The sequence below is a fragment of the Eutrema salsugineum genome, unplaced genomic scaffold (assembly GCF_000478725.1).
Source record: "Eutrema salsugineum unplaced genomic scaffold, Eutsalg1_0 scaffold_20, whole genome shotgun sequence".
NCBI lineage: Eukaryota > Viridiplantae > Streptophyta > Magnoliopsida > Brassicales > Brassicaceae > Eutrema > Eutrema salsugineum.
In genome coordinates, this window is record NW_006256828.1 from 1082471 (window position 1) to 1108652 (window position 26182).

General features: G+C 35.1%; 4 protein-coding genes and 1 pseudogene across 4 annotated transcripts; 2 read left to right on the top strand and 3 right to left on the bottom strand.

The window, feature by feature from the left end:
- Positions 1 to 382: 382 nt before the first annotated feature.
- LOC18016085 (TIR domain-containing protein) lies at positions 383 to 1003 on the top strand. Its single transcript, XM_006398139.2, has 2 exons — positions 383 to 840; positions 991 to 1003. Exons 1-2 carry the CDS (start codon positions 383 to 385, stop codon positions 1001 to 1003), a joined length of 471 nt encoding a protein of 156 aa, XP_006398202.2.
- Positions 1004 to 4950: 3947 nt separating this feature from the next.
- On the top strand, positions 4951 to 8465 carry LOC18016086 (annotated as a pseudogene).
- Positions 8466 to 10359: 1894 nt separating this feature from the next.
- Positions 10360 to 11145, bottom strand: LOC18016087. Its single transcript, XM_006398141.2, has 2 exons — positions 10882 to 11145; positions 10360 to 10777 (listed from the first exon to the last, which is right to left on the bottom strand). Exons 1-2 carry the CDS (start codon positions 11058 to 11060, stop codon positions 10360 to 10362), a joined length of 597 nt encoding a protein of 198 aa, XP_006398204.1. The 5' UTR covers positions 11061 to 11145.
- Positions 11146 to 11486: 341 nt separating this feature from the next.
- On the bottom strand, positions 11487 to 14913 carry LOC18016088 (decapping 5-like protein). The gene is made up of 7 exons (XM_006398142.2): positions 14589 to 14913; positions 13923 to 14023; positions 13684 to 13728; positions 12693 to 13583; positions 12296 to 12460; positions 12014 to 12136; positions 11487 to 11933 (listed from the first exon to the last, which is right to left on the bottom strand). The coding sequence occupies exons 1-7, from the start codon at positions 14797 to 14799 to the stop codon at positions 11754 to 11756; spliced, it is 1716 nt and encodes a 571-aa protein (XP_006398205.1). The 5' UTR covers positions 14800 to 14913; the 3' UTR covers positions 11487 to 11753.
- A 2187-nt stretch (positions 14914 to 17100) lies between these two features.
- On the bottom strand, positions 17101 to 19627 carry LOC18016089 (abscisic acid 8'-hydroxylase 3). Its single transcript, XM_006398143.2, has 6 exons — positions 19336 to 19627; positions 18925 to 19243; positions 18330 to 18716; positions 18072 to 18237; positions 17749 to 17974; positions 17101 to 17639 (listed from the first exon to the last, which is right to left on the bottom strand). The coding sequence occupies exons 1-6, from the start codon at positions 19533 to 19535 to the stop codon at positions 17534 to 17536; spliced, it is 1404 nt and encodes a 467-aa protein (XP_006398206.1). The 5' UTR covers positions 19536 to 19627; the 3' UTR covers positions 17101 to 17533.
- Positions 19628 to 26182: the final 6555 nt, after the last annotated feature.

Below are 26182 nucleotides of genomic sequence, written 5' to 3' on the forward strand. Positions count from 1 at the left end.
GTCCTTCATAGACCATACCCACCAATACCTTGCAAGGAACTTTAGTTCGTTGCACGACGGTCTTGTCCATTATACATGTGCGTCCAATGCGACTAAACAAAACCAAAAGTGAATACAATAATGAGCTTAAAAAAAAAAGAAACATTCCCATTTGGCACGGGCTTGTTGAAATATAAAATAAATAAATCCTTGTAAGGCCAAAGTAAATGACAACAAGTGTTGTCTTAAGAATATATCAAGAATTAGATCGTGGAATGAACTTAGCATGTTGTTGACCTGTCAATGTTGTCCCATAATACTTAACGAGAAACTATGAAACTTCATTTTCTTACACATATACTGTCTCCTTGTCTCCAAACTATATCCAACCAAAAATCTTAAAATGGCCGTCCAAGAACCACTGCTTCCGAGCAATCAAGTGTTTCTTAATTTCCGGGGAGATGTTCGCCACGGCCTCATCAGTTATCTGGAGAAGGCATTGGAAAATGCAGGGATCAATGTGTTCACAGACAAAAAAGAGATGAGGGGAGAAGATCTAACGGCTCTTTTCCGTAGGATCGAAGAATCAAATATCGCATTAGTCGTGTTTTCGAGAAGGTACATGGAATCAAAATGGTGTTTGAACGAGCTGGTGGCGATCAAAGAACGTGTCGATGAAAACAAAATTGTGGCGATTCCCATATTCTATAAGGTTGAGCCAGATGAGTTAGAAAAGCTCCTTGATGAAGCATGTGAGAGTCATCACAATGTGCATGATGATGAGCACATTATGAAGAAGAAGTGGAAGGTGGCATTGACATGTATTAAGTCAAAGATGGGCTTGACTTTGAACGAAAAAAGGTATTACTTTGGCACCCTTCGCATTATATTTTTTTAAGGAAATTGTTATGTTCAGGGCTATAATTTATAGGTGAATGTGTAAATCCTGACTTGGTCAAAGAGTGCCTCTAGCAATTTATGGTTACCAATGTGAACTTTTTAATGTGGTAGTGAAGATAGATAGGGGAATATTTGGTTTATGTTTTTTTTTTTTTTGGTATGCTTTTTTTTTGGGGTATGCTTGGTTTATGTTTATATCAATGTGTACTTATGCCCGATTTCAATCATTTTTGTCATCGGTATACGACTTCATTGGCAGGAAAATTCGATTTTTTAGTCTGGGTTTTAATCTGGAATTTTTTATAGTCTGGCTTCAGAGTTCAGGGAATTAGTCTGGGTTTTTTTTTTTTTTTTTGAGAAAATTTAGTCTGGGTTTTGATCTGGGATTCCCTAAAAAGTTGGTTTATGTATCTTAATTGATTTGGATTGTGAAATCTTATAACTATTTTGTAGATTGGGTTGTAGATTGGGTTCATTGTAAACCGTGTAGGTTTTAACAATTATTTTCGAAATCTGATCAAAATAACGATGTTTGTTCTCATATTCGATAACTAAAAGACATTTTGTTAAAATCTAATATGAAATCAAAAACTTGTGAAATAGTTAAACACAATGAAAAATTGAGTACAAAATAACACCAGATTTTAACGAAAACTTTTATAAATTAATATTAGATAAAATTGATAATTATTATATAATAATAATTTTTTCTAGTCTTGAGTCGAAGCAATGTAAAAATCCATTAAATTCGATAAAATAATAATTTTTTTGAAACTCTTATATAAATATAGTCCTAACAACAAAATAATTTAATATTTATATAAACTAGTTAATTTCTATATATGTTAACCAAACATAATTTTATAAATAAATGATTTTAAGAATATTCAAAAAAAAATTTATCTCTATTCTAAGTTAGACGAATCCAAAATTTAAAAATAAGCTTTTGATTTTAACAAAAGGGTTCAAAAATCTTTCTGAAGTATGTAGTAAGAAATCGAAAATTCTATTCTAGATATCATAATTAACGACATTTCATTAGACATATAGATTTCATTTATTGTTTTTTTTCAATTGTTTCCTAGATTTTTACTAAATTTTGGTTTTATAAGATTATAGAAATCGAAAACCATATAAATATAAGAAATCGTAAACACTATAATAATTAACGATATTCTAACATAAATTTTTGGAAACATAAGAAATGGTAAAATTTCTAGTTTTTGTATTTTTTTTTTTAAAAAACATTTTTGTCTATTTGTTTCTAAATTTCGGTTTAATATAAATTTTAAAACGGTTTAATTTAACAGCAAAATTAACCAATAAACTATAATAATTTAGACCGATTTGTTTTAAGTTTTTTTTACACGTCATCAGATAAGAACCAATAAAAAAATGACATGTAATTGGAAAATAAAGCTAAACGGTTTTTTTGCAGCCAAAACTCATTCTGGAGCTGACACGTAAGCGAACAGCGGTGAAACTCGTTGTGAGCGCGACACGTAAGCAAATCACTACACAAATAAGTATATAGATTTATGTATAGATAAATAAGGTAATATACTAAAATAAAAATTCCATATAAAATCATCAACTAAATTTCAATGATGAGCTTTTTAATTTTTTAACTTTTTACTGCCCAAAAAAAACCTGAAATATATTTTCTGCCCACTTTAAATCTTCAAATGTTATCGGTGTGATCATTTTAAAATGTCTCGATAACAGAGGTTAATGACACTTACGATGATGTTTACTTACTCTGATTGTCTGTTATCTATCTAACCATGGTTAAAATGAGATTTGTTTTATAAATCTCCAAATGTGTAAACCCTAAATTTAATAGCTACTCCATTTCTCGTGTGTGCATATGGCTGCATACCTTTGACAGTTTCACTTACACAATTTCACATCGTATTGAGTTTTCAAAACATACCTCAATAGTTGATCCTTGAATTCATCCCCATTGTTAAAGGTTTGCATCAACCATAAGTATGGAGGCTGATCATAATCAGCCTTACTCTTCCCTTTGAACCTCTTTCCACAATCGTTTGTGTTCTTCCAATTAGCCCATTTTTCATCAGTGTCTGCCAGAGAATCTGGGTATTCACTATCTTTCCTTTGTCTCTTCCCTTCAATGTCACTATCAACAGCTTCGTCATCTGCTATAGTCTGAGTAGTCTCACCACGAAATACAAGAGGAGGCTCTTGTTTGAGTGATGCAAACAGATTGTCAAACCGTGGGTCAACAGCTCCTTCACCTAATATCTGATTCTCATCCTCAGATTGCAGTCCACTCTCTTCTTCTCTAGTTTCTCCTAAACCACCTTCTTCATGTCTCTCTTCTTCCTCATTTTCTTCCGTACTGTTTTCAACATCACTCTTGTCACTCTTTTACTCTATATCCTCGTCATCACTATTACTTTCATCATCACCATTCTCACCATCGTCCTCTTCCTCTCCATCCTCCCCATCACTACCGTTTTCAGTGCCATCAGTACGAACAACATCAGTTAACAACCTCAGCCTCAACACCAACGGATGGTGGAATCTCATAATGTTCAATGTAGATGTGAACCTCTCTACATTCATTTGCTTCTAACACCATCTTCATAAGCTCACGATCGTTATCCTCATATATAGATCTAACTATTGACATATCATCACTAGGTAGTCTATACCACAATTTCACCATATCATTCACAACTTCACGATTTCTACTAAAATCTTCGAAAATTGAAAATGTGAGTAAGTCGGGGTATATCAAGATCCATCTATCCTCCTTTATAACATAACTTTTTTCCTTCCTTCGACATTGAACCTCTATAGTGAATGTAGAGCTTCAGATTGTCATCTCTGTTACTGCACAAACACACACACATTCATCAACGTTAGCAATATTCAACACACACACACAAAATTGAAATAAGGACTCGATTTAGGGTTGACATATACCTAATCTTTCTTGATTTTCTTTCAATTCAATCTCATCAACTCGACTTAGAGTTCATCTGGGAATTGAGAGTTTTAGGGTTTCTACTCAATTTAAGGATTGTGCTTCTGTCATGGTTTAGATCGGGTTTTAGGTTGCTCGAGAATAGATATATCGGGTTTAGGATACATGTTGGGATAGTTTAACCATTGCTTAACCATTAGGAGTTATTATAGTTAGTTTGTTGATGGGATTCGAACACCGTTCTATTTTCATTTACTGTCGTTTCGTATACGGTGTAAAATAAATATACAGATTATATTTGAAAATTTGAAGTAGACAAAAATACTTCAGATTTTTTTCTGGACAACCAAAAAATTGAGGATTTAAAGAGTTCATTATAATTTAGTCGAGAATTTTATATGAAATTTTTCCTATACTAAAATATAATTAATGTGTCATTTGTTTTTACTCAAAATTAAGTTTTATTGAAACTTATTTTTTATTTATATCAATAACTTCTAATATTATTTTTCTTATCTCATGAATTTGTAAAAAAAAAATTAGATATGATCATTTGTGTAAATATTTTTAAATGTTTTGTAGTATTGTATTCAATTTTATCATTAATATTAAAGATGGTAGCTATAACTTTTTATTAATTTCGTACTACTGCATATATATATATATTCTTATATGGATAATCTAATATACAATATGTAGTTTTTTGGCGATTGCAATTGCTTAGATTAATTGTCAGAAATTTAAGTTTGCCCATGTAAATTTACAAGCAAATTCATTTAAATTTTTAAATATAATATTATTAAAGAGAAAACTTTTTAAAAAATAGAATTTAATTAAAAAATATTAATTTATAAATAAATTAATATCAAGTATGGTTGGAGTAGCTGGAAATATGTTTGATATAATTGTTTAGGTTGGATATTAGATTGATTGGATTTTTTTTTTTTTTGTCGTAGATTGATTGGATTTAGTAATTGGTTTTGGATGGTTGGAGATATATATATATATATATATATATATATATATATATATAGCTGACCGGCCTATAGAAATATGACTTCATTTTCGGTTTGCTTTTTTCTGGTTTGATCAATTTGTTTAATCTGAAATGTTATCGCTGCCACTTCTCCACACGACCCTAATCTCAGAGGATTCTCCTTTGAACCATAATCCGATGAGACCACCTGGTGACTGAATCATTTGTTCGAATTCGATTCAGTACCGTACTCTCACTTGAGTTGATATCTCTCTTGTTATATGGCAGTGACGAGGCCAATTTCGTCAAGAAAATCGTCGACGAGGTCATGAAAACGCTCAGCACCATTCCATGTTTGGAAGGAGAAGAGCCTGAAATGGCTACGCCCTTTGGAATCGAGCACCGGATTAAGCAAGTCGTGGAAAAGTTCGGTTTCGATCGCGGCGACGAAACTCGAATCGTCGGAATCGTTGGGATGCCTGGTATTGGAAAAACCACTCTCGCAACGGAGCTGTTCAAGAGGTACAAACCCAAGTTCTATCGTTGCGTGAATTTTCTGAATATCCGTGAGAAGTTATTAAAGCTTGGTCGTGTTCGTTTGAGGGAGAGTTTCCTTGAAGATTTCAATTTACTTGAGGGCTACATAGCTGGTGAGACTGCATATGTTGATTACCTAGAGAGTACACTGCGCTCTAATAAAATCTTTGTTGTTCTTGACGATGTGAGTAGCGCAAAACATATAGAAATTCTTCTTGGGAACCGAAACTGGATCAAGGAAGGGAGCAGGATTGTTATTACCACCCGTGACAGGGCATTCATCACTGAGTTTGATCCAAATCCTTACGTGGTTCCAAGATTAAACCCTGATGATGGGTTGATGTACTTCAGCTTTTATGCCTTTAAAGCTAGCATCTGCGATCTCGAGATGAGAGATTTGTCTAGAGAGTTTGTGGATTACGCTAGAGGCAACCCATTAGCTCTCAGGTTATTGGGTAAGGAACTTCTTGGAAAAGGTGTGGCTTTCTGGAAAGCGCGGCTTGGTACAATGGCAAAATGTCCCAACAAGAGAATTCAAGATCTATTGAAGATAAGTTATGATGGACTTAGTAAACAGGAGAAAGATGCGTTCCTTGACATAGCGTGTTTCTTCAGATCAGAGGATGAGTATTATACTAGAAGCTTACTGGATTCTGGGGATCATGAGTCCTCCGAAGCTGCCAGTGAGATAACGGCTCTTGCCTACAAATTTTTAATTAGTTTCTCTGGCGGGCGCGTAGAGATGCATGATATACTACATACATTTGCCTTGGAGCTTTGTTCATTATCATCCTGTGAAACAAATCAAGAGAAATGTTTTACCAAAAAACAAAAAGATCAAGAGAAATGTAGGCTGTGGAAAAGTAACGACATTGTGGCTGCGCTGCAGGAAAAAATGGTGAGGCTAATCAATCTGTTAAAGCTTCCAACTTTCTTATGGTATCAGTGTGATAAGTGAGTATATGCTTTTTTTTTCTTCTAACTTTTTTATTTTCAGGAAACTGAAACTGTGAGAGGCATTTCTCTAGACACGTCTGAAGTAACGGACATGCCTTTAGACAGTTCGGCCTTTACCAAAATGCGCAATCTCTGGTACCTTAAATTCTACAATTCCACTTGTCCTCGGGAATGTGAAGGCGACTGCAAGTTAAACTTCCCTGATGGACTTTCGTTACCACTGGAAGAGGTCCGATACCTCGACTGGCTTAAATTCCCATTGGAGGAACTTCCATCAGACTTCAACCCGAAGGATCTTGTTGATCTCAGGCTGCCTTACAGCAATATTAAAAAAGTCTGGAAACTTTCCAAGGTTAGTATTGATATGTCTGGTTTCTTTGTTGTTATGGTTGAGTAGATTACTGACTGGTTTGTGGTTTTAATAGGATACACCAAAACTGAAGTGGGTCGATCTTAGCAACTCGAGAATGTTGCAGACGTTGTCAGGGTTTTCAAAGGCCCCAAATCTCTTAAGATTGAATCTTGAAGGTTGCACAAGTCTAAAATGTTTATCTGAAGAGATGAAGACAATGGAAAGTCTTGTTTTCTTGAACCTAAGAGGATGCACAAGTCTCTGCCATCTACCGAAGATGAATCTGAGTTCATTGAAAACTCTTATACTCAGTGGCTGTTCGGAGCTTCATGAATTTCAGCTAATTTCAGAAAATCTTGAATATCTGTACTTAGATGGAACTGCAATAAAGGATCTCCCTTCAGACATTGTGAAGCTTCAGAGACTTATCTTATTGAACCTGAAACAGTGCAGGATGCTGGGGAGTCTTCCAGAGTGTATTGGAAATCTAAAATCGCTTCAGGAACTTAATCTCTCGCGCTGTTCCAATCTCAAGAGTTTCCAAATGTCGAAGATAACATGGAAAAATTCCGGGTTTGCTACTTGATGAAACTTCAGTCGAAGAGGTTCCAAATATACTACGCGGTATTAACAACCTATCCTTTCTGCGCCGTCTATCTTTAAGCAGAAATGATGTGATCAGCAGCTTAGGATCTGACATCAGTCAACTGTATCATCTCAAATGGCTGGACTTGAAGCACTGCAAGAAACTCAGATCTCTTTCGACACTTCCACCGAATCTCCAATGCTTAGATGCACATGGTTGTATCTCCCTGCAAACAGTCGCGAGTCCTCTAGCTTTAATTATGCCAACAGAAGAGATTCACACTATGTTCATCTTCACTAACTGTTGTAAACTCAGTGAGGCCGCAAAGAATGAAATTGCATCCCACGTTCGTAGAAAATGCCAATTGATCTCAGATGATCACCACAGTGGGGTAGTCTTTTCTTTTTCATCTCAAGCCTCAACTCCACCATTATCTGCTAAAATCTTTTAGTTTTCTGATATTTTTTTTTGTCCTTCGCAGAATTTTGTCTCTCGAGCTTTAATTGGGACTTGCTATCCTGGATACGAAGTACCTCCATGGTTCAGTCACCAAGCTTATGGTTCAGTGTTAGAACCAAAGCTACCTCCACATTGGTGCAACAATAAGTTTCTTGGAATAGCTCTATGTGCCACTGTCTCGTTTCGTGACTACAGAGATCAAAACAACCGTCTCCTGGCTAAATGCACCTGTGAGTTTGAAAATTTAGATGCACCATGTAGCCGGTTTAGTGTTCCTGTTGAAGGTTGGTTTGAAACAGGGAATGAGCCACGTACGATCGAGTCAGATCATGTCTTTATCGGCTACATAAGTTGGTTAAACATCAAGAGACGACAGGAAGAAGAGTTCAAGAAAGGATGTGTTCCTACCAAAGCTATCCTAAGATTCCAAGTGACAGATGAGACTGGTGAAGAGATTGCACAATGTGAAGTGGTTAAGTGTGGGTTCAGTTTGGTGTATGAACCTGACGATGAAGTTTGTAACGTTAGTTCTTCCGCGGCGGCGAGGACGAGGATGAATGGGGAGAGTAGTCAAAGTGAAGTGAGCACTTTAACATCTGCAGAAGATGACAGTGATTGTCCAATTGGAACTCCAACAACAGCTAACTCTAACAGTGAGAACAGTAGTTTCTGATAGGGAGTGTTCAATCCTGCTTTTTTTTATTTGGTAAAAGCATTAAAATGAATATTTTGCTAAAATGCATGCTTTTTAGTTTTTTATTTTATAATAATAAGTTGTTTTTTTTTTGTCAAATAATAATACGTTGTTTTACTCAAATATATAAACAAAAGAAATTCAAAGAATAAGAGGGAGGATAAGAAAATAATTATGCGCTACTGAGCTAGACAGATTAAAAGAAAGTAGATAAAGGATATACAGATACAGATGTGACAAAGACATTGAATCATATTGAATCATATTGCCCTCAGATTTTTAAATTTTTTCCGAACAAATAAAAGATGAGATCGCTATATCAAAGACGAAAATAGGACACTATATCAAAGTCGAAGAAATTGTATCAAAGTCTCCGAATAATATGTACAATCAAAACTATTCATCCGTTCTCAGAAGAACCAGAACGCAATCGTACATCCGTTGACTAATCAGATTTATGCTATCTTCCAAACGCCAAAGATCGAGTCTGTGGACCTTATGAAACAAAACAAAACAAAACAAAATTTTAAATTTAATTTCAAAAATATTATGTAAAAGATGAAACAATTATTGAATTTTTCATTTCGTGCACAACTTTTGAGCAGATCATGATCCAAAAGAGCTGGGTTTCGAATTTCAAGAAGATATGTATTTCGAAGTTTAAAATAACTGTATATTTCAAAGTTTAAAAACTTGTTAATTATAAATGATGTGGACAAACATTCGTGAAGAGCATCTGTTTAAATAAAAGATTTTTGATTGTTAAAAATTTGTTTCATGTTAATTTATTTATTTTTAATATACATACATACATATGTTAAATTATATATATATATATATATGATAATTAAACTAGTATCCATTTAAGTGGCAAAAACTTTTGATATCATCACAATAACTCTCAATATTGTATTGTTGAGCTACTATTTTACATTGTTTTTTACGAATGTAGATGGAACGGGGACACAATAATATTTTACAGGATTTAAGTTAATGATTTAAGTTAATCATGCGAGATGCATATTAAAAGCCTAGAGCAAATGTTTCAGGTTGCTTCCACAATCAATAAATAAAAATAAAAATCTTTTTAACTCAACTATTTTGATTGTTTGTTAATTTGTACGCCTCCAAGCATTTTCTACATGTAGTACTATAGTGATTATGCCCAGGCTTAGAACAACACTCAAGGTCCAAAAAGTCGATGTTTTCCAAAGACTAGATACATACAATAAATAGTCCGAATTAGAGGTAGAAGTTAAAATTTACCCCAAAAAAGTTTGTTTTTTTCCTGTAGTCTTCCAATTACAAAAAAAAAATGGTTAATAGGTAAGTGCCGTGAACCAAGTGATTAGGCCTTCCACGCCTAAAGAAAAAGGTTTCGGCAAAAGTAAACTTTATGTTGTAGGATGAAAAATAAGCTTCTGATAAGCTGCAACATACTTAATCCAGGAGAAAGAAAGAAGGTTTATAAGCACAAGAGGCATGAGAAGATCGTTGACTGAAGGAACGTTGACCCAAGAAAGACTCTCGTTCGAAGAAAGGGTTTACTGTTACGAGAGATCCTTCGTCTATATTGTTATGTGTTGTCATTTGAATTTGTTTTAGACTTCATTGTGGGAAGTTGTTGAGTGAGTTGAAAGACTTGAGGCGATCACGAGATTGCGAGAGAGATTGATTGTTGGCAATTCTAATATCTCATTGTAATTACATTGTCTTCTCGATTCTATTCTATCAATAAGAAATACCATTCAGCTGATTTACTGTTGAGAGTGAGTTTGAGGATTCATTCTTAACAGCTTCCTTCGTGACATCTATTCAAAGTTATTCAGGTTCATTTGATAGTATATTATGAACAATTATATTGATTGTTACCATTACTTTTGAAATAAAATAAAAATCAACCCCAAAAATATATAAATAAAACTAACTAATTTAAAAGAAAAATCAAATGAGAGACGAAGAGCTCCTAATGCTTATGAGCAGAAGTGCAAGGAGATGGGATGTAACTATGATCAGACGGTCTAAACCTAAGCTCACAGCTAAGATTACACTCAAACTTGACCGATCCTAATGGTCCGACTCGCCATCTAGTCTTTGACCCACCTTTGAGCTCGAACGTAATCACATCTTGTTTTATCGCATAGTCAATGGCTTGCATCATCGTTGGATTCAAAGGTATTGGAGATGACTGAACCAGGAAATGAGCGTACATTGATCTCTCTTTATCAACTTCAAACTCGTCCTGTTTTAAATACGCAATCGTTTTACCTTCATAGCTTAGCGCAAACACGGTATCATCAAACAACGCGTGAGCCTTAGCGTTATCATTCTCTGAGCGAATTATAATCGTTAACTGCGTCTGCATGACTCCAACTATATCATATCTGAGTCAATAAAACCGAACAAAACAAAATAAAAATCGATTATTAACGATCAAGATTCAAGATTCAAGATCAAGAAAATGGGGAAAGTGTCTTGGAAACCGTACTTTAAGAAGTCGAGATGAGCATCGGTGACGCTAATGATGGGAACTCGCGGGTGAATGACCATGTAACCAACGAAGACAACAATGCCACCAAATATCACAACAATGGAGATGATGGCACAGATGATGGCTGCACACCAGATGAAAGGACTGGTGCCATGACGAGAGGTCAATCTGGGCATTATTTTACGTGGCTGGTGGCTCTCGGACTCGGGTTTTGGTTAGGGGTTGATGAGACAGCATCCGGGCTGGGACCAAGTTCTTGGCTTTTTGGTGGGTTTGAGAGAAAGAGAGAGAGGATAATGGAAACGAAGGATTGGGTACTTAACCCTAAGTGGTGGGGAAAGTCTTTGGTATCTTTCTTTCCCTTGGTGTAAAGGCAAAATGGGTATTGCAAGTAACATACATAATTGTCTAAAGTTGTATACTTAGATTTTAAGGAATCTTCTACTTATATATATATTTATATCTTATGTCTAATGTGCTTTTATGTTATGTAGAAAGAAATTCTTAACTTGTAAGTGTTACTAACTTTGGCCTATGTTTATATTTATATATTAAGTACTGAATAACAAAGCATATAAAATATGTATTTAATGATTTGCATATACCAAAAGGTTCATAGTACTTTTTGTTTTTTTCTCTACATGGAGAACCAACATTCTCTCCTGAGGGTTAAGCTCATCAGACAGACTAAAAAATAGGAACTTGGAACTTGCAAATATGATATGCCTAACAATATTGAGATATAGTTACCGTAAAAACTGTTTTTTTACTCGAAAAAGTGAATTCGAAAAGAGAAGTAAGCAAAAGAAAGTGCGAGTGCGAGAGTGAACAACAAAAGCTCTATTTTAGGAAGACAGAAATTCACCAGATCAGAAATGTGAGTGTCTGCCTCGGCCTCTCCCACCAGAGTAGTAACCATAACCCGAATTTGCGTAGTAGTTGTTGTTGTTGTTATTATTATATCCGCCTCTGTAATTGGTTTGTGCAGCGAGATATGCACCTTGGCCTGGTTGTGGTTGAAGCGGCCTTTGAAAATGGTTACCAAATACCTGAAATAAGGTAAATAAACACTATTGTAATTTGAGGAACAGAACTTTCTGTTGGTGAATATAAAAAGAATGAAACAAACCTGAGGATCTTGTCTCATGTGCTCTGGAAACTGGACGTGTTGTTGTTGTTGTCCGTTTCTAGCCACACGGTCAAGTGAATTGACCGAGATTGTATCGAAAAAGTCATCCTTGTTATAAGCAGGCTGCAACAAGCAAATAAATGTAAGATTGCGGCTTGAAATATCATCAAATAAATGTAAGACTGCGGCTTGAAATATCATATAGAGCAAGTTAACTAAAATAACGTCAAGGGCTTGAGATATCAGATCTTCATTAGAATTGATAAAGATAGATATGAATACCTTTGCCTTCTCTTCTTCGCTTGGCGCAACTGCAGTTTCGTCCCTGTGATTAACTTGATTGTTTTTTCCGAGAAACCCCCATAGTTCACTCTTCTTGAACTTTTCATTCATCGCCTCGAAATCAAATTCTTCAGTGAACTCAATGCTAGAACTAGGGATCGGGGGCTGCAACACATTTAGAACCAGAAAAAGAAGAACCAAATTACAAACGATGGCAAAAAAGATACAAACAGCAATGGCGCTTGATAAGTGGGTAAATGATCACTGCTAGTGCCAACATGATTCTAATAACTAATGTAATCATGAAGAAATTTCATAACAACCATGAGAAATTATGCATAGATGTGATAGTTACGAGAAAACATGAACATAAGACTAAAAAGAAAAAAAGAGAGACCTGATGAGCTGAAACTGGAAGAGGCAGCAATGGCGCTTGATATGTGGTAGCAAGACTTCGTGATGGCACATCCATTGATGCCGGGTTAGTTGCACCAAACATCTCTTGACCCCTATTGACCATCTGCTGCCTAGATTGCAGTAACGGCTCCATGCCCAAGAATGACTGAGGCGAATTCGAAAACGGACCAGGAATCACAGGAGCTGAGCCATAAGTCACAGCCGGTAACTCGTAAGGTATAGATCGGTTAGGATGATTAGACCGAGAGTCGTAGACAACTTTACCACCAGCCTGGGGTGCAATGGGGTAACCGTTCTGATTATATGGAGCAGAAAGCTGTGCTTCAGAGAGTGGAGAAAGGTTGGAGGGTGATGAAGCAAGGCCAGGTGGAGCGTGGCGTTGAGCTTGACCAAGGGGAGAAGGGTTAGAGGATTGTGCTGGATTAGAAGCAACGTCGGGTGTACGAGTAACAACCTGTGATGTATCATCTACTAACCCCATGATTGGTGAAGAAAACATATCTACAATCTGTGGATCATTGTGCATCGTAGAGGGGGATGAAATTGCCTTGTGCATCATACCAAGAGGGATACCACTGGAAGGTAGTTTGTTTCCTTGCACAAAAGAAGGCATGGGCATAGACGGACCAGCATTACTTTGAGTTGCCTGAAAAGTATTTGTTGGACCAGTAAGGCTTGCTGGTGATTCCGTCAAGCTTCTAGCATTAGCTGAAGGAGGCTGGAAACTTAAAGGGACAGAGGAATGCTGTGTGGTAGGAACCGGTTTACTAGTCAAAGCAGGTGTATGGGGCCACTGTGCTCCTCTACCCGAACCGTAACCACTATCGTATCCAGAAAGAGGAGAGCTTATAACTGGCCTTGAGTGAGAGGACTGTAAACAAGGAAGAGGGAATAACACAATGAAAAATCATGCAATCTAAAAGTTTGAGCATACAGTTATCATTATCCACGCTATACACGAATGTCTTTACCTGATTGATGTCCTGTCCACTTTGAGAAGGGTTAACTTGCAGATCCTGAAAACGCCAATACAGTATCATCAGTGATTATATTACTAAATTTTTCGGCTCTAGAGGACTATTGTCCTAAATAATTATAAATAATCTTCAAACTTTTGTAATGATCATGTTTCAGAGATTCCAAGTTATAAGTCCAGCTACGAAGTACATCAAACATAAAACCTGTAAATGGTAAGAGTCTTAACAAGAACCTTAATGTCATTTCCGCGAAAAAGAATGTAGTCGTAAACTGTATCACATGGTGGAATTTGCGGCCCATCTTTCTTCCTCCCCTCCGTTCCACAAGATCTTACTGCCATACCATTCAATAGATAACACAAGAGTATTATCATTCAGCAGATTTTGAATAGCAACACAGGTTGAGCGGTTTTCTAACTTTACCAAGAGTATTATCATTCAGAGTATTATCATTCAGCAGATTTTGAATAGCACAAGAGTATTATCATTCAGCAGATTTTGAATAGCAACACAGGTTGATTTGCGGTTTTCTAACTTTACCACTCATGGTTCGGTTACATAGAAGTTTCCATATTTTGGTCAGAGTTACCAAATTCTACATTCTCCACTAAATGTCCACACATATTTGAATTGAAACTACTTATAAATGAATGCTCAGATTTTGCATTTCCTTGAATCTAAGACCAAATCCAGAAAGCACCACATCAACGGAATCAGAATCAAAATTCCAGCATATAAAACTGAAAACTCAAACTCCAAACGCAAACAAAGCGATAGAGAGATATACTTACTGTCGCCGATACAAATACACAAACAATAGCATGTAAATCCGCTTTAGAACCAAAACAAAAACTAAAATAGAGAAATCCGAAAATCGCAATAGGTTTTCGAATCCGTACCGCTCTTCAGACCTAACGTAGAGTCCTGAACGTTGAGATGGTACAGAATGCCTTCGTAACGGATCTCGGAATTAGAAATTAGACTGATGAAGCTCCCTATAAACGTATCGCCGACATTGTTTCCCAGCGACGGAGAAGGTAAAGATGACGGAGATTGAGATGGAGACGGCGACGGGGATGGCGAGGAAGATTGGGAACTCTCACTCGCCATTTTAGAGGTTATTTTGTGGAAAGGAAACAACGAAAAAGTAGAACGAATCAGAGCATGTAAATCGATTAGGGTTCTTCCTCTTTCTCTCCAGTTGCAATATTGATTTTTGAAAAATCTCTCTCTGAACCGTCATGGCTTAGGTTCGTCTCCGTCGTGATTTTAAAGGCGGGGACATCTGTGTGCCGTTGGTCCATCTTTGAGAATATTTGGGCCTTTTTGAGGCCCATTTTCTTAACTTCCATTTACAAAATCTTTTTCTAATTCAATTTGAAAACCTAATGAGCCGTTAATGGCCTTTTGTAAACCACTAATAAAATTGATTTGAACTGGTTTAAAAGGAGTATTTGGTTAACCAGTGGCGGACCTTTGTAGAACATAGGGAATTCAATTGACACCCCATTAATTTTAAATTTTTTTAAGGTTAACTTTGAACCAACCTACAATATTTTTGTTTTTGACACCCTATTAATAATCCATTTTCATTTTTGACACATAACTAATCTCAGTACAATATTCATGTTTTGTTGATAAAGTAACAAAAAGCCCACAAAAGAGAGAAGTAATTAAATTAGCCAATTCAAAAGCAACATTAACCAACGAGGCCTCATTGAATAATAGCTAATAATGACCTAGAGTCCAATTAACCAAGGAGAACAATCATAGTTTAGGAGAACCAAAAACTAGAAAACGGTACAGGAGAAAAAAGAAGAGAACAACGAGAATGCACATATGATCAAACGAGTTCGAATCTCTTATGCGTACCATATGGTTCGGCCATAAGCCTACCTAACAAATCAATTATAGCCTTAGATCACTCAGATTTTCTCACTCACCAAGAGAGGATTACCAAGATGGATAGCATGGATTGCTCTCAAATGAAGTATAGTTTTCATTTATTTTATCTTTTGTGTATTATCTCATACTGGTGGAAAAAAAGTTTTTTTTTTAATTATCATCTATTTCTGTTCTTTATTGATTAAAATTGCAACAAATGTACATGACTTTGAATTAAAATGAGTTTGTGCCAAAGAAAAAAAAAACAAGCTATTGTTTTAATTTTGTTAGCACCAATGATGATTGGAGTTATACAAAGATCTTTGAGGATTGGAGTTCGGATCCATCTCTTCACAAATAATCAAGAAAAATATTCAGTAATTTTGCTAATATATATTCACATTTGTATATGTTATATTTGTTTTTCCTTTGGCACAATCCACGATGATTAGAATTTTACAAGATCTTTGAAGATTGAAGATTGAAGATTGAAGTTTGGATCCATCTCTTCACAAATAATCAAGAAAAACATCCAAGTGATTTTGCTAATATAGATTTACAGTTGTATATTCTGAAAAAATAATATAACAATGATATTTACTAGTTACTAGCAATTAGGTATTTGGCCCCCCTTTGCCCAAACAAAAAAAATATTAAATTTCTTACTAATAATTTAACGAGCATATCCACAGCATTTAATTTAATATTATATATTCACTGGGTCAAAAACTATTAATAATATTAAAATATCAAAATATTTTGTATTATAAAATGAAAATTCGAAATCACCTTATATTAATAAACGAAGGAAAGTATAAACTAAATTTAATCACATTGACCGAGTGAGCACATTATTCACGACTTTTGGTCAAAGTCGTCGGTAAAAATATTAGAATGGAATCAGCTTTTAGCAATTCCTACGTTATTTAATTAAATAATTTCAAAAACTGGTTTACTCCAAGTCTCCAACTGTCTTTGATATGGTATTTACTTTTCATCACGAAAAGGTATTGAATTCTTCTGACCAGCTAAATTTTAAGATTATCATTAGTTAAAGTGTTACATAAGTAACAAGTGTTTTGGTCAAAATTATAAAAAAAAAACTAACCAAGTGAATGGTAAACTATTGATCATGATTCTATTCGTCGATGCCATATATTAGTATATTCTTACACGATTTATCTTGTATACTGCAAATCTCAAAACGTGTTTACATACTCCACTTCATGTAACATCAATCAAGCTACCTAAGATCCTGATCATCAATCAAACTACCTAAGATCCTGAATTCCTGATCATCAAAAATCGAATAAGTGAAATTTCAAATTTGTATTGTTTATGCAACAATTTTGATAAGAGATATTTTGAGCTTCATTTGTGATTACTTGACATAAAAATAGTATACATGAGAAGTTTAGTACAAATATTTTGTTGAAAGTATGATCATAGAAGTTAACAAGATTAGTTAAACAATTATACTGAGTAGTAGTACTGGAAATTTTGTTGGAAACTTGCTACGAGCATTACATGAATTATATTCACCCATTGATAACAAAAGAATTTACAATTTCAGAGAAATAACAAAAACCAAAACGAGAAACAAAAGAGTGGGAAATTCTCAATTATAACTGACGAACCAGCTTACATCTTGCCCAGGCGCTATGAAATAAATGGGGGTCTTTCCTTCGCCTATCGTATACACATTAAACTATTTTCCATTTTCTCGCAAAATTTAATTCTCTACATTTAGTTACTAAAACCTAGACTAAAAAAATAGGAGAAATTTATGTACACTTGGGGGGTCCCATTTGGGTTTTTTTTTCTTGTTCTATTTTCCGTTTCATTTCTATATTTTTGTCTCTTCGCCAAAGAAATGAAAGAGAATCACTTTTCTCTTTAAGATGGAAAGAATTTCTTAAACTTTCTAATTTTAGAAAGCTAAGGGGTACTCTCGTAAGTGTCAAACGTCAACCTCTGGTTTTCGTTGCAAGGCAATAGGTAACCCATTCTGTGGAAGAGCGAACGGCCCATACTGAATTCCATCGCTAGGTCCCACTATTGACCACCTGAAATTACAGAATTACCCTTTATCAGAAAAAAGATCCCAAAAATACCAATCCAACGCCGTTTCACCTCAACTTCAAAAAGGACTAATATGATTTTATAAGTACCAACCTGTACTTAGTGGTGAGATGATGGATTAGGATGGAGATTTCCAGTTTAGCTAACTCATTGCCGGGACAAGAATGGATCCCACTTCCAAATGGCATGAACGTATTTGGTTTCTGCGCAACTTCGAATCTCGAGGGATCAAATTTTCCGGGATCAGAAAAGAAATCAGCATTGTGATGAATATTTCTGAATAGTGGCAATACTTTCCATCCCTTTGGTATCAAATATCCTGTGAACAAAGAAACCAGAAATTAAACTTTAGTATATTTCTTGTGTAACATATTGATCTAAGAATATGATATACAATACGTATAATTTGTACATACCTTCGTATTCAACATCTTCTACAGCTTCTCTAAATGTGAAAGATAAGATTGTAGCAACTCTCATTGTCTCTTGGACGACTCTAGAAGTTAATGTCATCTTCTTTGTATCTTCCCAAGTTAGACTTTCTCCTTCTTTTTTCGTTTTCCTTATAGCCATTTGCTCTTCCTGTTTTTTACCCAATAAAACCCCATTAATTTACGAAACTGCCACTCCTTTATGAGATCTTGAAGTGTCCTTTTGGGAAAAAATGTGCTTACAGTGACAGCTTCTAGAACAGTTGGATTATCCGCTAAGTACTTGAGGATCCACGTCAGCACACTCGCCGTTGTGTCTCTTGCCGCGAAGATTACTCCGATTATGTTGTCGGCGATTTGCTCGTCGCTTAGTCCTTCTTTGTCTTCCATGAATGATCCGAGGAGATCTTTGTAGGAACCGGAGTTCTGTCTTCTTTTGGATAAGATTTTAGCGAGGATTTGAGCTAGCTCCTTACGAGCTTTCATGGCTTTGTGGAATAGTGTTCCCGGGAGATTAATCGGCATCGAATTGTAACCTTTCTCAAGAATGTAGTAGCATCGTTTTAGATCTTCTCGGTAGAATACTTCGTCTTTTCCGAGTATTGAGATCAACGCCACATTGAAAGTATACTGTTGATACAAAAAGAAAAATAGAGTCAGAAACAGTCTTGTCAAAAAAAAAACAGAGGATACTCTGTTTTTTTTTAAGCTCAGAAGAAAAAAGAAGACACTTGTTGTGACCAAAACAGAGAAGAGCGAGATAGAGAAACAGGGGACACTCTGTTTTTTTTTGTTTTAAGAAAGAAATTAGAGGAGAGAGAAAGGTGTGGGAGCTTACTGTTTTCATTTCTTGGTAAGTGTTGAGTTGAGTTCCATCCCAGGAATTGAGTGATTCTTGAGCGATTGATTCAATGTTTGGGACCATGTTTCTGATTGAATCAGGCATGAAAGCTCTTAAAACAAGCTTCCTGAGTTTGGAATGGTAATCTCCTTGGTGAAAGAAGATGGCTTGTTTTCCGAGCATCCTCTCTTTACTCGCCGGAAAAGTCGGTTTAAACAAATGAGATTTCGTAACCAATACGAATTTCGCTGCTTCAGGGCTCGAGATCATCACACATGGACATCCCAATACATGAGTCTTGAACACCGATCCGTATCTGTTTCACCAAAATAGATTATAAAAAAAAAAGTCAACTTTTCTGTTATTGACAACAAACTTCAAATTTTCGATCTTTTTGCAAAATTAGACCTTCTCTGTTTTGAGGCGAAGAACACATTTGGGTCTTGTGAGTAAAGCTGGAATGTTTCGCCGATGTAAGGATAGCCCATTGTTCCCGGAGGAAGAGGGAGTTTCGAGGAGGAGCTACGGCGGAATCCGGCGGCAAACCGGAGTAAACAGAGAAACAGAGCCACCGTGAAGAGAATGAGAAACACGCCGGAGAAATCCATTATACTTAGTTTTAGATCAAAACCCGATTCGTATTTGTTGACAGTGGGAATTTGAAGAATTTTTGTAGATACGAGTTTGATTTGTGTTGTTTGAGATGGAAAATCAAGTGGGAGAGATGAATTGGTTTTATAGGCAGTGGAGGAGAGAGAACCATTTGGAGGAGAGGGGAGTTTCCTAAAGGGAACCTTTTTTTTGGGGAGCCAGCTAATTTCAGAGAGAGTGACGAGAGCACGTGTCGAAGAGCATGCAAACCAAAAAAAAAAAAAGAGCGTGTGAGATTTTGACCAAAATTTAGCCATCGTTAATTCCTTTTATTAAGGTTTTTTTTAATTGGAATTAAGTCAAGTAAAGGGGCAATTTTGGCCCTTAAGTAGAGACAAAGGAGGCAGGGGGAGGTTTTTAATTAAAATGGTTGCCATGTTAAATTTAATTGAAGGCTACACTTCAAGTACTTCTAGGCTAAGTACTAACCTCTTGTGGTTATCTGTATTTCAAGATATTTAACAAATAATAACAATCATTAAAAAGAACGAGAAAAAAACCCAATAAGAATAATAAAAATGATTGAAGATAGAATAGACTTTGTAACTTTTCATACTCAATTTTGAAACTAAATAAATTTTGAATCTAAGTTATAAATTAAATATATTTATGTATGTTTTTAACGTAAAATTGTGTTAAAAATGTCATTTTGTGAAATGAATGTAGTAGAATATAAATATTTAATAGAAACGAATTAAATGGACTGAAAATCATACCATGGTTCTGGCAAAAATAAACTTATCTTTTAATGTAATAAAAATGAAACTGGACCGAATTGAATAAAAACTGAACCTGCAAAAAATGATATATCTGGTTAAAACCAAACTCATAATATACCAATACACCCAAACTAAATCGTAAGAGATTTTGTTTCATGTTAGCTTATATTATTTCCCAACCAAAGGCCAAAACAAAAATCTGAACTGAAATTCGTATCTGGAGTATATTTGCTCAAGTTATTTTTGCAATTAATTTTGATTTGGCACTAATGAAAATTTGAATCTGATAATTAGACCGTAATGGAAAGACCACGTGGTCATGAAAACAAATGACACACTATACAAATTTTCAGGATTAATTATTCATGATTATATATATCACTCACTAATGGTAAGCCCACTTGTTAATTTGTTATTTACTTAATTATTCATAGATACTACTAATTTTTCTCCCACTGTGCATTACAGCCATATATTAATGCTTTAATAATACTTATACAAATTAATCAAAACCTACGTGGTTGACATTAAAAAAAAAAAATTCAACCTATGTGCTTAGAACTTAATTAGACCATATAAAAAATAAATTTTGACTTTCATTTTTTCAAATCATCCTACTAGGTTTATTTAACAAATATCACCTTCAGTAAGAATTTTAATTTGAGAAATGTTTTAATATCCATTGCATTGACTTTTGTTTTGTATCTATTTTATATCAATTGACTTTGTTCCTGTAAAATATAACATTACTATTTTCTTTGAGAATCTATGACCAAAGACTTGAGTATTTATTTGTCTACTTCCTTAATAATTGTGAAAATTGGAAAAGTCTAACTATCACTGAATATCTTATAAAATTAATACAATACTCATAAGCCAGTATTATTTTTAACAACAGTTAGCGGAAATGTTTAGAAACATACTAATGACACCATTTATCCCCAACAATACTGTCATCAAGCTAAGTTGATGCATGTAGATATAACAGTTTGATATGCATTGATCGCGTAAATCTCGAAGTTCTGTTTTTGTTAGTTAGGAAATTTAAAACTTTATTCATAGTCTTTTAAGTTCTAAACTGATTATTGAAGATTTTTTTGAAATAATAGAGTACAGTGCAAACTATTAAACCATCAAAATTCGTTTATAAAGTGAAATCTGTAAAATCTGTGAAACCTGTAAAACCCATTAAATTTAAACAAAAAAAAATTAAGAGAGCAAAATATAGATGTCAATATTATTCATAACATAATTGGTTTATGAAAGTGTACAATAATATGGATGTCATCAATATGTGTTAGGAATTTAGGTTCTTATACCAAATTCTATTCTATATGAATAATCAAATAGTTAATATGAGATAATATTGTGGCAAAATAAACTATATATTTATCGAGAAAAAACAAAGTCACGTTATAAACAATTTATGATAATATTTATAACCGATTAAAAGTTTTTTTTTTCTATAACCCAACTATTATATTACATTTAGCCCATTAAGGAATTGGTCCGAAAACCATCTTCAACTGACTCATTTGAGAAAAAATATTGTTTTTTGCTCGAGCTCCTTTTGCAAGACTATCTGCTCGGACATTTAAGCTTCTGGGGATATGAGATAGAGTGAAATCCAAAAAGCTTTTCCGAAAAATGCGAAGGGCTTCCAGCTCTGATGAGAAAGATGGCCAATCCGATGGAGATTCATACATGATTACCAAATCCGAACAATTGGTCTGAAAGTGAACGGATAAGATTTGTCTCTCTATCACACAAGACATAGCCCATAACAGACTCTCCAATTCTGCATGAAGGACCGATAGGTTTCTACGGCAGCCCTGTAGGCCAAAGATCTCACCACCTCTCTCATCCTTCAGACTCCACCCGAGCCTACTTACCAAGCCGTTACTTATCCAGGAAGCATATCGACCTGACACAGCGGTAACCTCTGGACAACGGGTAGAGGACTCAAGAGCAAAGTAGTGAGCGGCGCCTCATCTGGTTCGTCCTCTACTTCTTCCGGTTGGTTTGCAATCTTCCAACTTTCTGTTTCAACCTTGGCGTGGATCAAAGTATCTACCGGGGAAATTTCTTTCCCGTTGAAGATCTTGTCATTCTTCGCTTTCCAAATGTACCACAAGATCCAAGGATAAATATCCTTTTGAGGATCTGTCATGCCTAACTCTTTTGTTTTCCAAAAGAGAAAGCTCATATTTTGGTAAATAGAAGTACTCGAGAAGAGACTCGGAAGAGACAGAAAGTCCGATAACGCCCAGACTTGTAAAGTCGGGGGACATAAACAGAAGATGGTTGATAGATTCTTCATGATTCCCATAGCGAGGGCAACTCTTGTCCGTTCCCATATGCCTGTAGGTAAAATTTTGGCAAGTAGCGATACATCCTGATAAAGCTTGCCACATAAAATGTTTCATTTTTTCAGGTGTTCGTACTTTCCAAACGAAGCTTTGAAGAGCTGTGATACTCGGTTCTCTCATGACATCCAAATTTTGTTCAAGGTTAGATTTTCTAATCAAGTCATATCCAGATTTAACCGTGTATATTCTTGATTTAGTATGGTTCCACGCAAATCCGTCAAGGGTGCGGTTCCTACTACGTCTCAACCCAAGGATAAGAGAGACATCCTCAGGTTGAAAAAATTCCCTTAAAAGAGGCTCATCCCATTGCTTCGTGTCTTGACGAATAAAGGAATAAACTAACACTCCTGAGTCCTGAAGTCCGATCTGAGGGGTTGCTCTTGATGGACGGGCATTGTCGTCGGGAATCCAAGGCTCACTCCACACCCTTGTATTTAGTCTTGACCCTATCGTCTTCCTTAGTCCCATTTTAAGATACGGTTTTGCGGCCAACATACTCCTCCATCCATAGGATGGTGAGTAGACATTTCGGTCCTCTAACGGTCCGATTGTCGATAATATCTTCCTCTTAGCACCCGAGCCAGAAGAGATGAAGGGTATTGGATGAGTCTCCACAGTTGCTTTGCTAGCAATGCAAGGTTAAAATCATTTAGATCTCTGAATCCAAGGCCTTTCATTTCATGTGGAGTGCAAATCTTGTCCCAAGCAATCCAGTGGATACCGCTGTTGGTCTGTTTTGAGCTCCACCAAAAATTGGTAATGGCACTTCGAAGTTTGTCTGTAACTCCTTTAGGAAGAAGAAAGCAAGACATGACATAAGTGGAGATGGCTTGAGCTACCGATTTAATCTGAATCTCTTATCCACCCTTAGAAAGAAGTTTTGCGGACCAATGATTAACACGATTACTAAGGCGATCATGAAAAAAAAAGAAGACCTTCTTCTTTGATCCACATATTTGTTCTGGTATGCCCAGGTACATACCCATACCGCCTTTTGTAGTAATACATATGGTATTTTTAATATTTTGTTTGAGGTCGGAGTCCACTTTATCTCCAAACATGATGGATGATTTCCCCAGATTCAGTTGTTGTCCCGACGCCATTCCATAAGTGTTTATGATTTGGAGGATCTCAGCTCCTTGTTGGATATCCGCTCTACAGAAGAACAAGCTATCATCCGCAAAGAGAAGGTGGAAAACTGGGGGACTTGCTTGAGCTATTTTCAACCCAGAGATGCGCTCCTCTTCCTCTGCTCCCTTGAGGAGCGAAATAAGGCCTTCTGTACACAGCATAAAGAGGAAAAGGGAAAGAAAATCCCCTTGTCTTAAGCCCCTCGATGGTTTGATGTTATCTTTAGATTTTCCATTAATAAGGACCTGGTACGTAACTGATGAGATACAAAACATCAGTAAACTGACCTATCTCGATGAATATCCTAATTTGATTATGAGAGCTTCAATGAAACTCTATTCAACACTGTCATATGTTTTGCTCATATCGGTCTTAATTGAGCTATTTTCAACCCAGAGATGCGCTCCTCTTCCTCTGCTCCCTTGAGGAGCGAAATAAGGCCTTCTGTACACAGCATAAAGAGGAAAAGGGAAAGAAAATCCTCTTGTCTTAAGTCCCTCGATGGTTTGATGTTCTCTTTAGGTTTTCCATTAATAAGGACCTGGTACGTAACTGATGAGATACAAAACATCAGTAAACTGACCCATCTCGATGAATATCCTAATTTGATTATGAGAGCTTCAATGAAACTCTATTCAACACTTTTATATGTTTTGCTCATATCGGTCTTAATAGCCATAAATTTTTTTCTATAATTTGTGTTGGTTCGGAGTGCATGAAAATTTTCTTGTGCTAACAGAATATTATCCGTAATAAGTCGTCTAGCCATGAAGGCCGATTGTGTTTTCGAAATGATGATTGGCAGTGTTTTTTTGAGTCGTTTGCATAAAAGCTTAGAGAAGATCTTGTAACTCACGTTACACAGGTTGATTGGCCGAAATTCCCCTATTGCTTTAGGTTTTTTTTTTTTGGGATTAGACAGATATTGGTCTGGTTAAGTCTAGAATCAAAAGTTCCGGAGTTAAAAAAGTTTTTAACCAATTTAACAATATCTTATAAAAAGCCAGAATTTTTGATAAAATTTGCTTGTCATACCGTCAGAATCAGGAACTTTATCCGAATTAATATAAAAAATGCGTCTTTAATTTTTTTTCTCTGATAAATCCTTTAAAAATAATTAATTTGTATTATTTGAGACTTTCTCGGTAATAAACCGCTCAAAAGTTAAAGTTGAACTCAATTGAGAGTATTTCTTTTCACTTAAAAAGCAGCGCCGAAGGAACACCATACAACTACGCACTTTGACCCAAAATAAGTTGAACTCAATTGAGACAGTAGTCAAAATTGGTCAGAGATCGACAAACTTATTATGATCAACACATAGTTTAGTGACATTTGTCTTATCAAGGTTGTGGCCTCCCTTACAATCTCTTAGAAGATAAGAAGATGTGACTTTTCATATTAAAGAAAACATATACATCTCCACATCGTTTAATAGTTACAAAAATTCATAAATTCTAAAAGTGGAGTGGGGGCTATATAGTTGGGGAAATTAAATCATAGAACAATTCCAAATTTAATGTTCTTCAACAAGAAACATATATACGCGGTCGAATAAATATGATGCACTGTTACGCGGTCGAAAATTTCGCCTTTCGCTGCTGGTTTGTACGTAGTCGTGGTACGACTTCTTCAATTTAATATTATAGTGTACAAATATTGAATTATTATGTGATTATCTGTTGGGATTTAATCATCAAACACGGCATGTAATCATGCAGGTGTTATTACATCGTGAAGGAGAATATTCAAAGTGACAATTTAGTCAGACACATTTTACAAAATTTAATATACTACACAATCTACACTTACATGCTTTAAAGTTTAAGCCAAATGTGTTGTCTAGAAGCAGCCTTTTTTGTTTACAGGTTTAGATATTTTATTTAGTATTATATCTACTTTTTTAGTTTAGAATATATATCCGGATACAAAAATATTGATTTTTAAAAAATAATAATATCTATGTATGTAAATATCTAAAGGTATCTAAAAGTTATACATTTATATATCTAAAGGTATCTAAAAGTTATACATTTATATATTTCAAAAAATTAATATACTATACTTACATGCTTTGAGCCATGCAAGTTTGTTGTCTACCAGCAGCGTTTTTGTTTCTTTTTATTATCTTAAGATATTTTAATTAGTATTATAATTATTTCAGTCTAGAATATATCCGGAAACAAAAATGTCGATTATTTATCTCTTATATATGTATGTATATATTTAAAATATCTAAACGTATATGTTTTATATATTTCACAGAGATATACTACAATTACATGCTCTAAGCCAAATGTGTTGTCTAGCATGCAGCAGCGTTTTTGTTTTTTTTTTCTTAATTTGTTTTAATTAGGTTTAGATATTTAGATAGTATTATAAAAT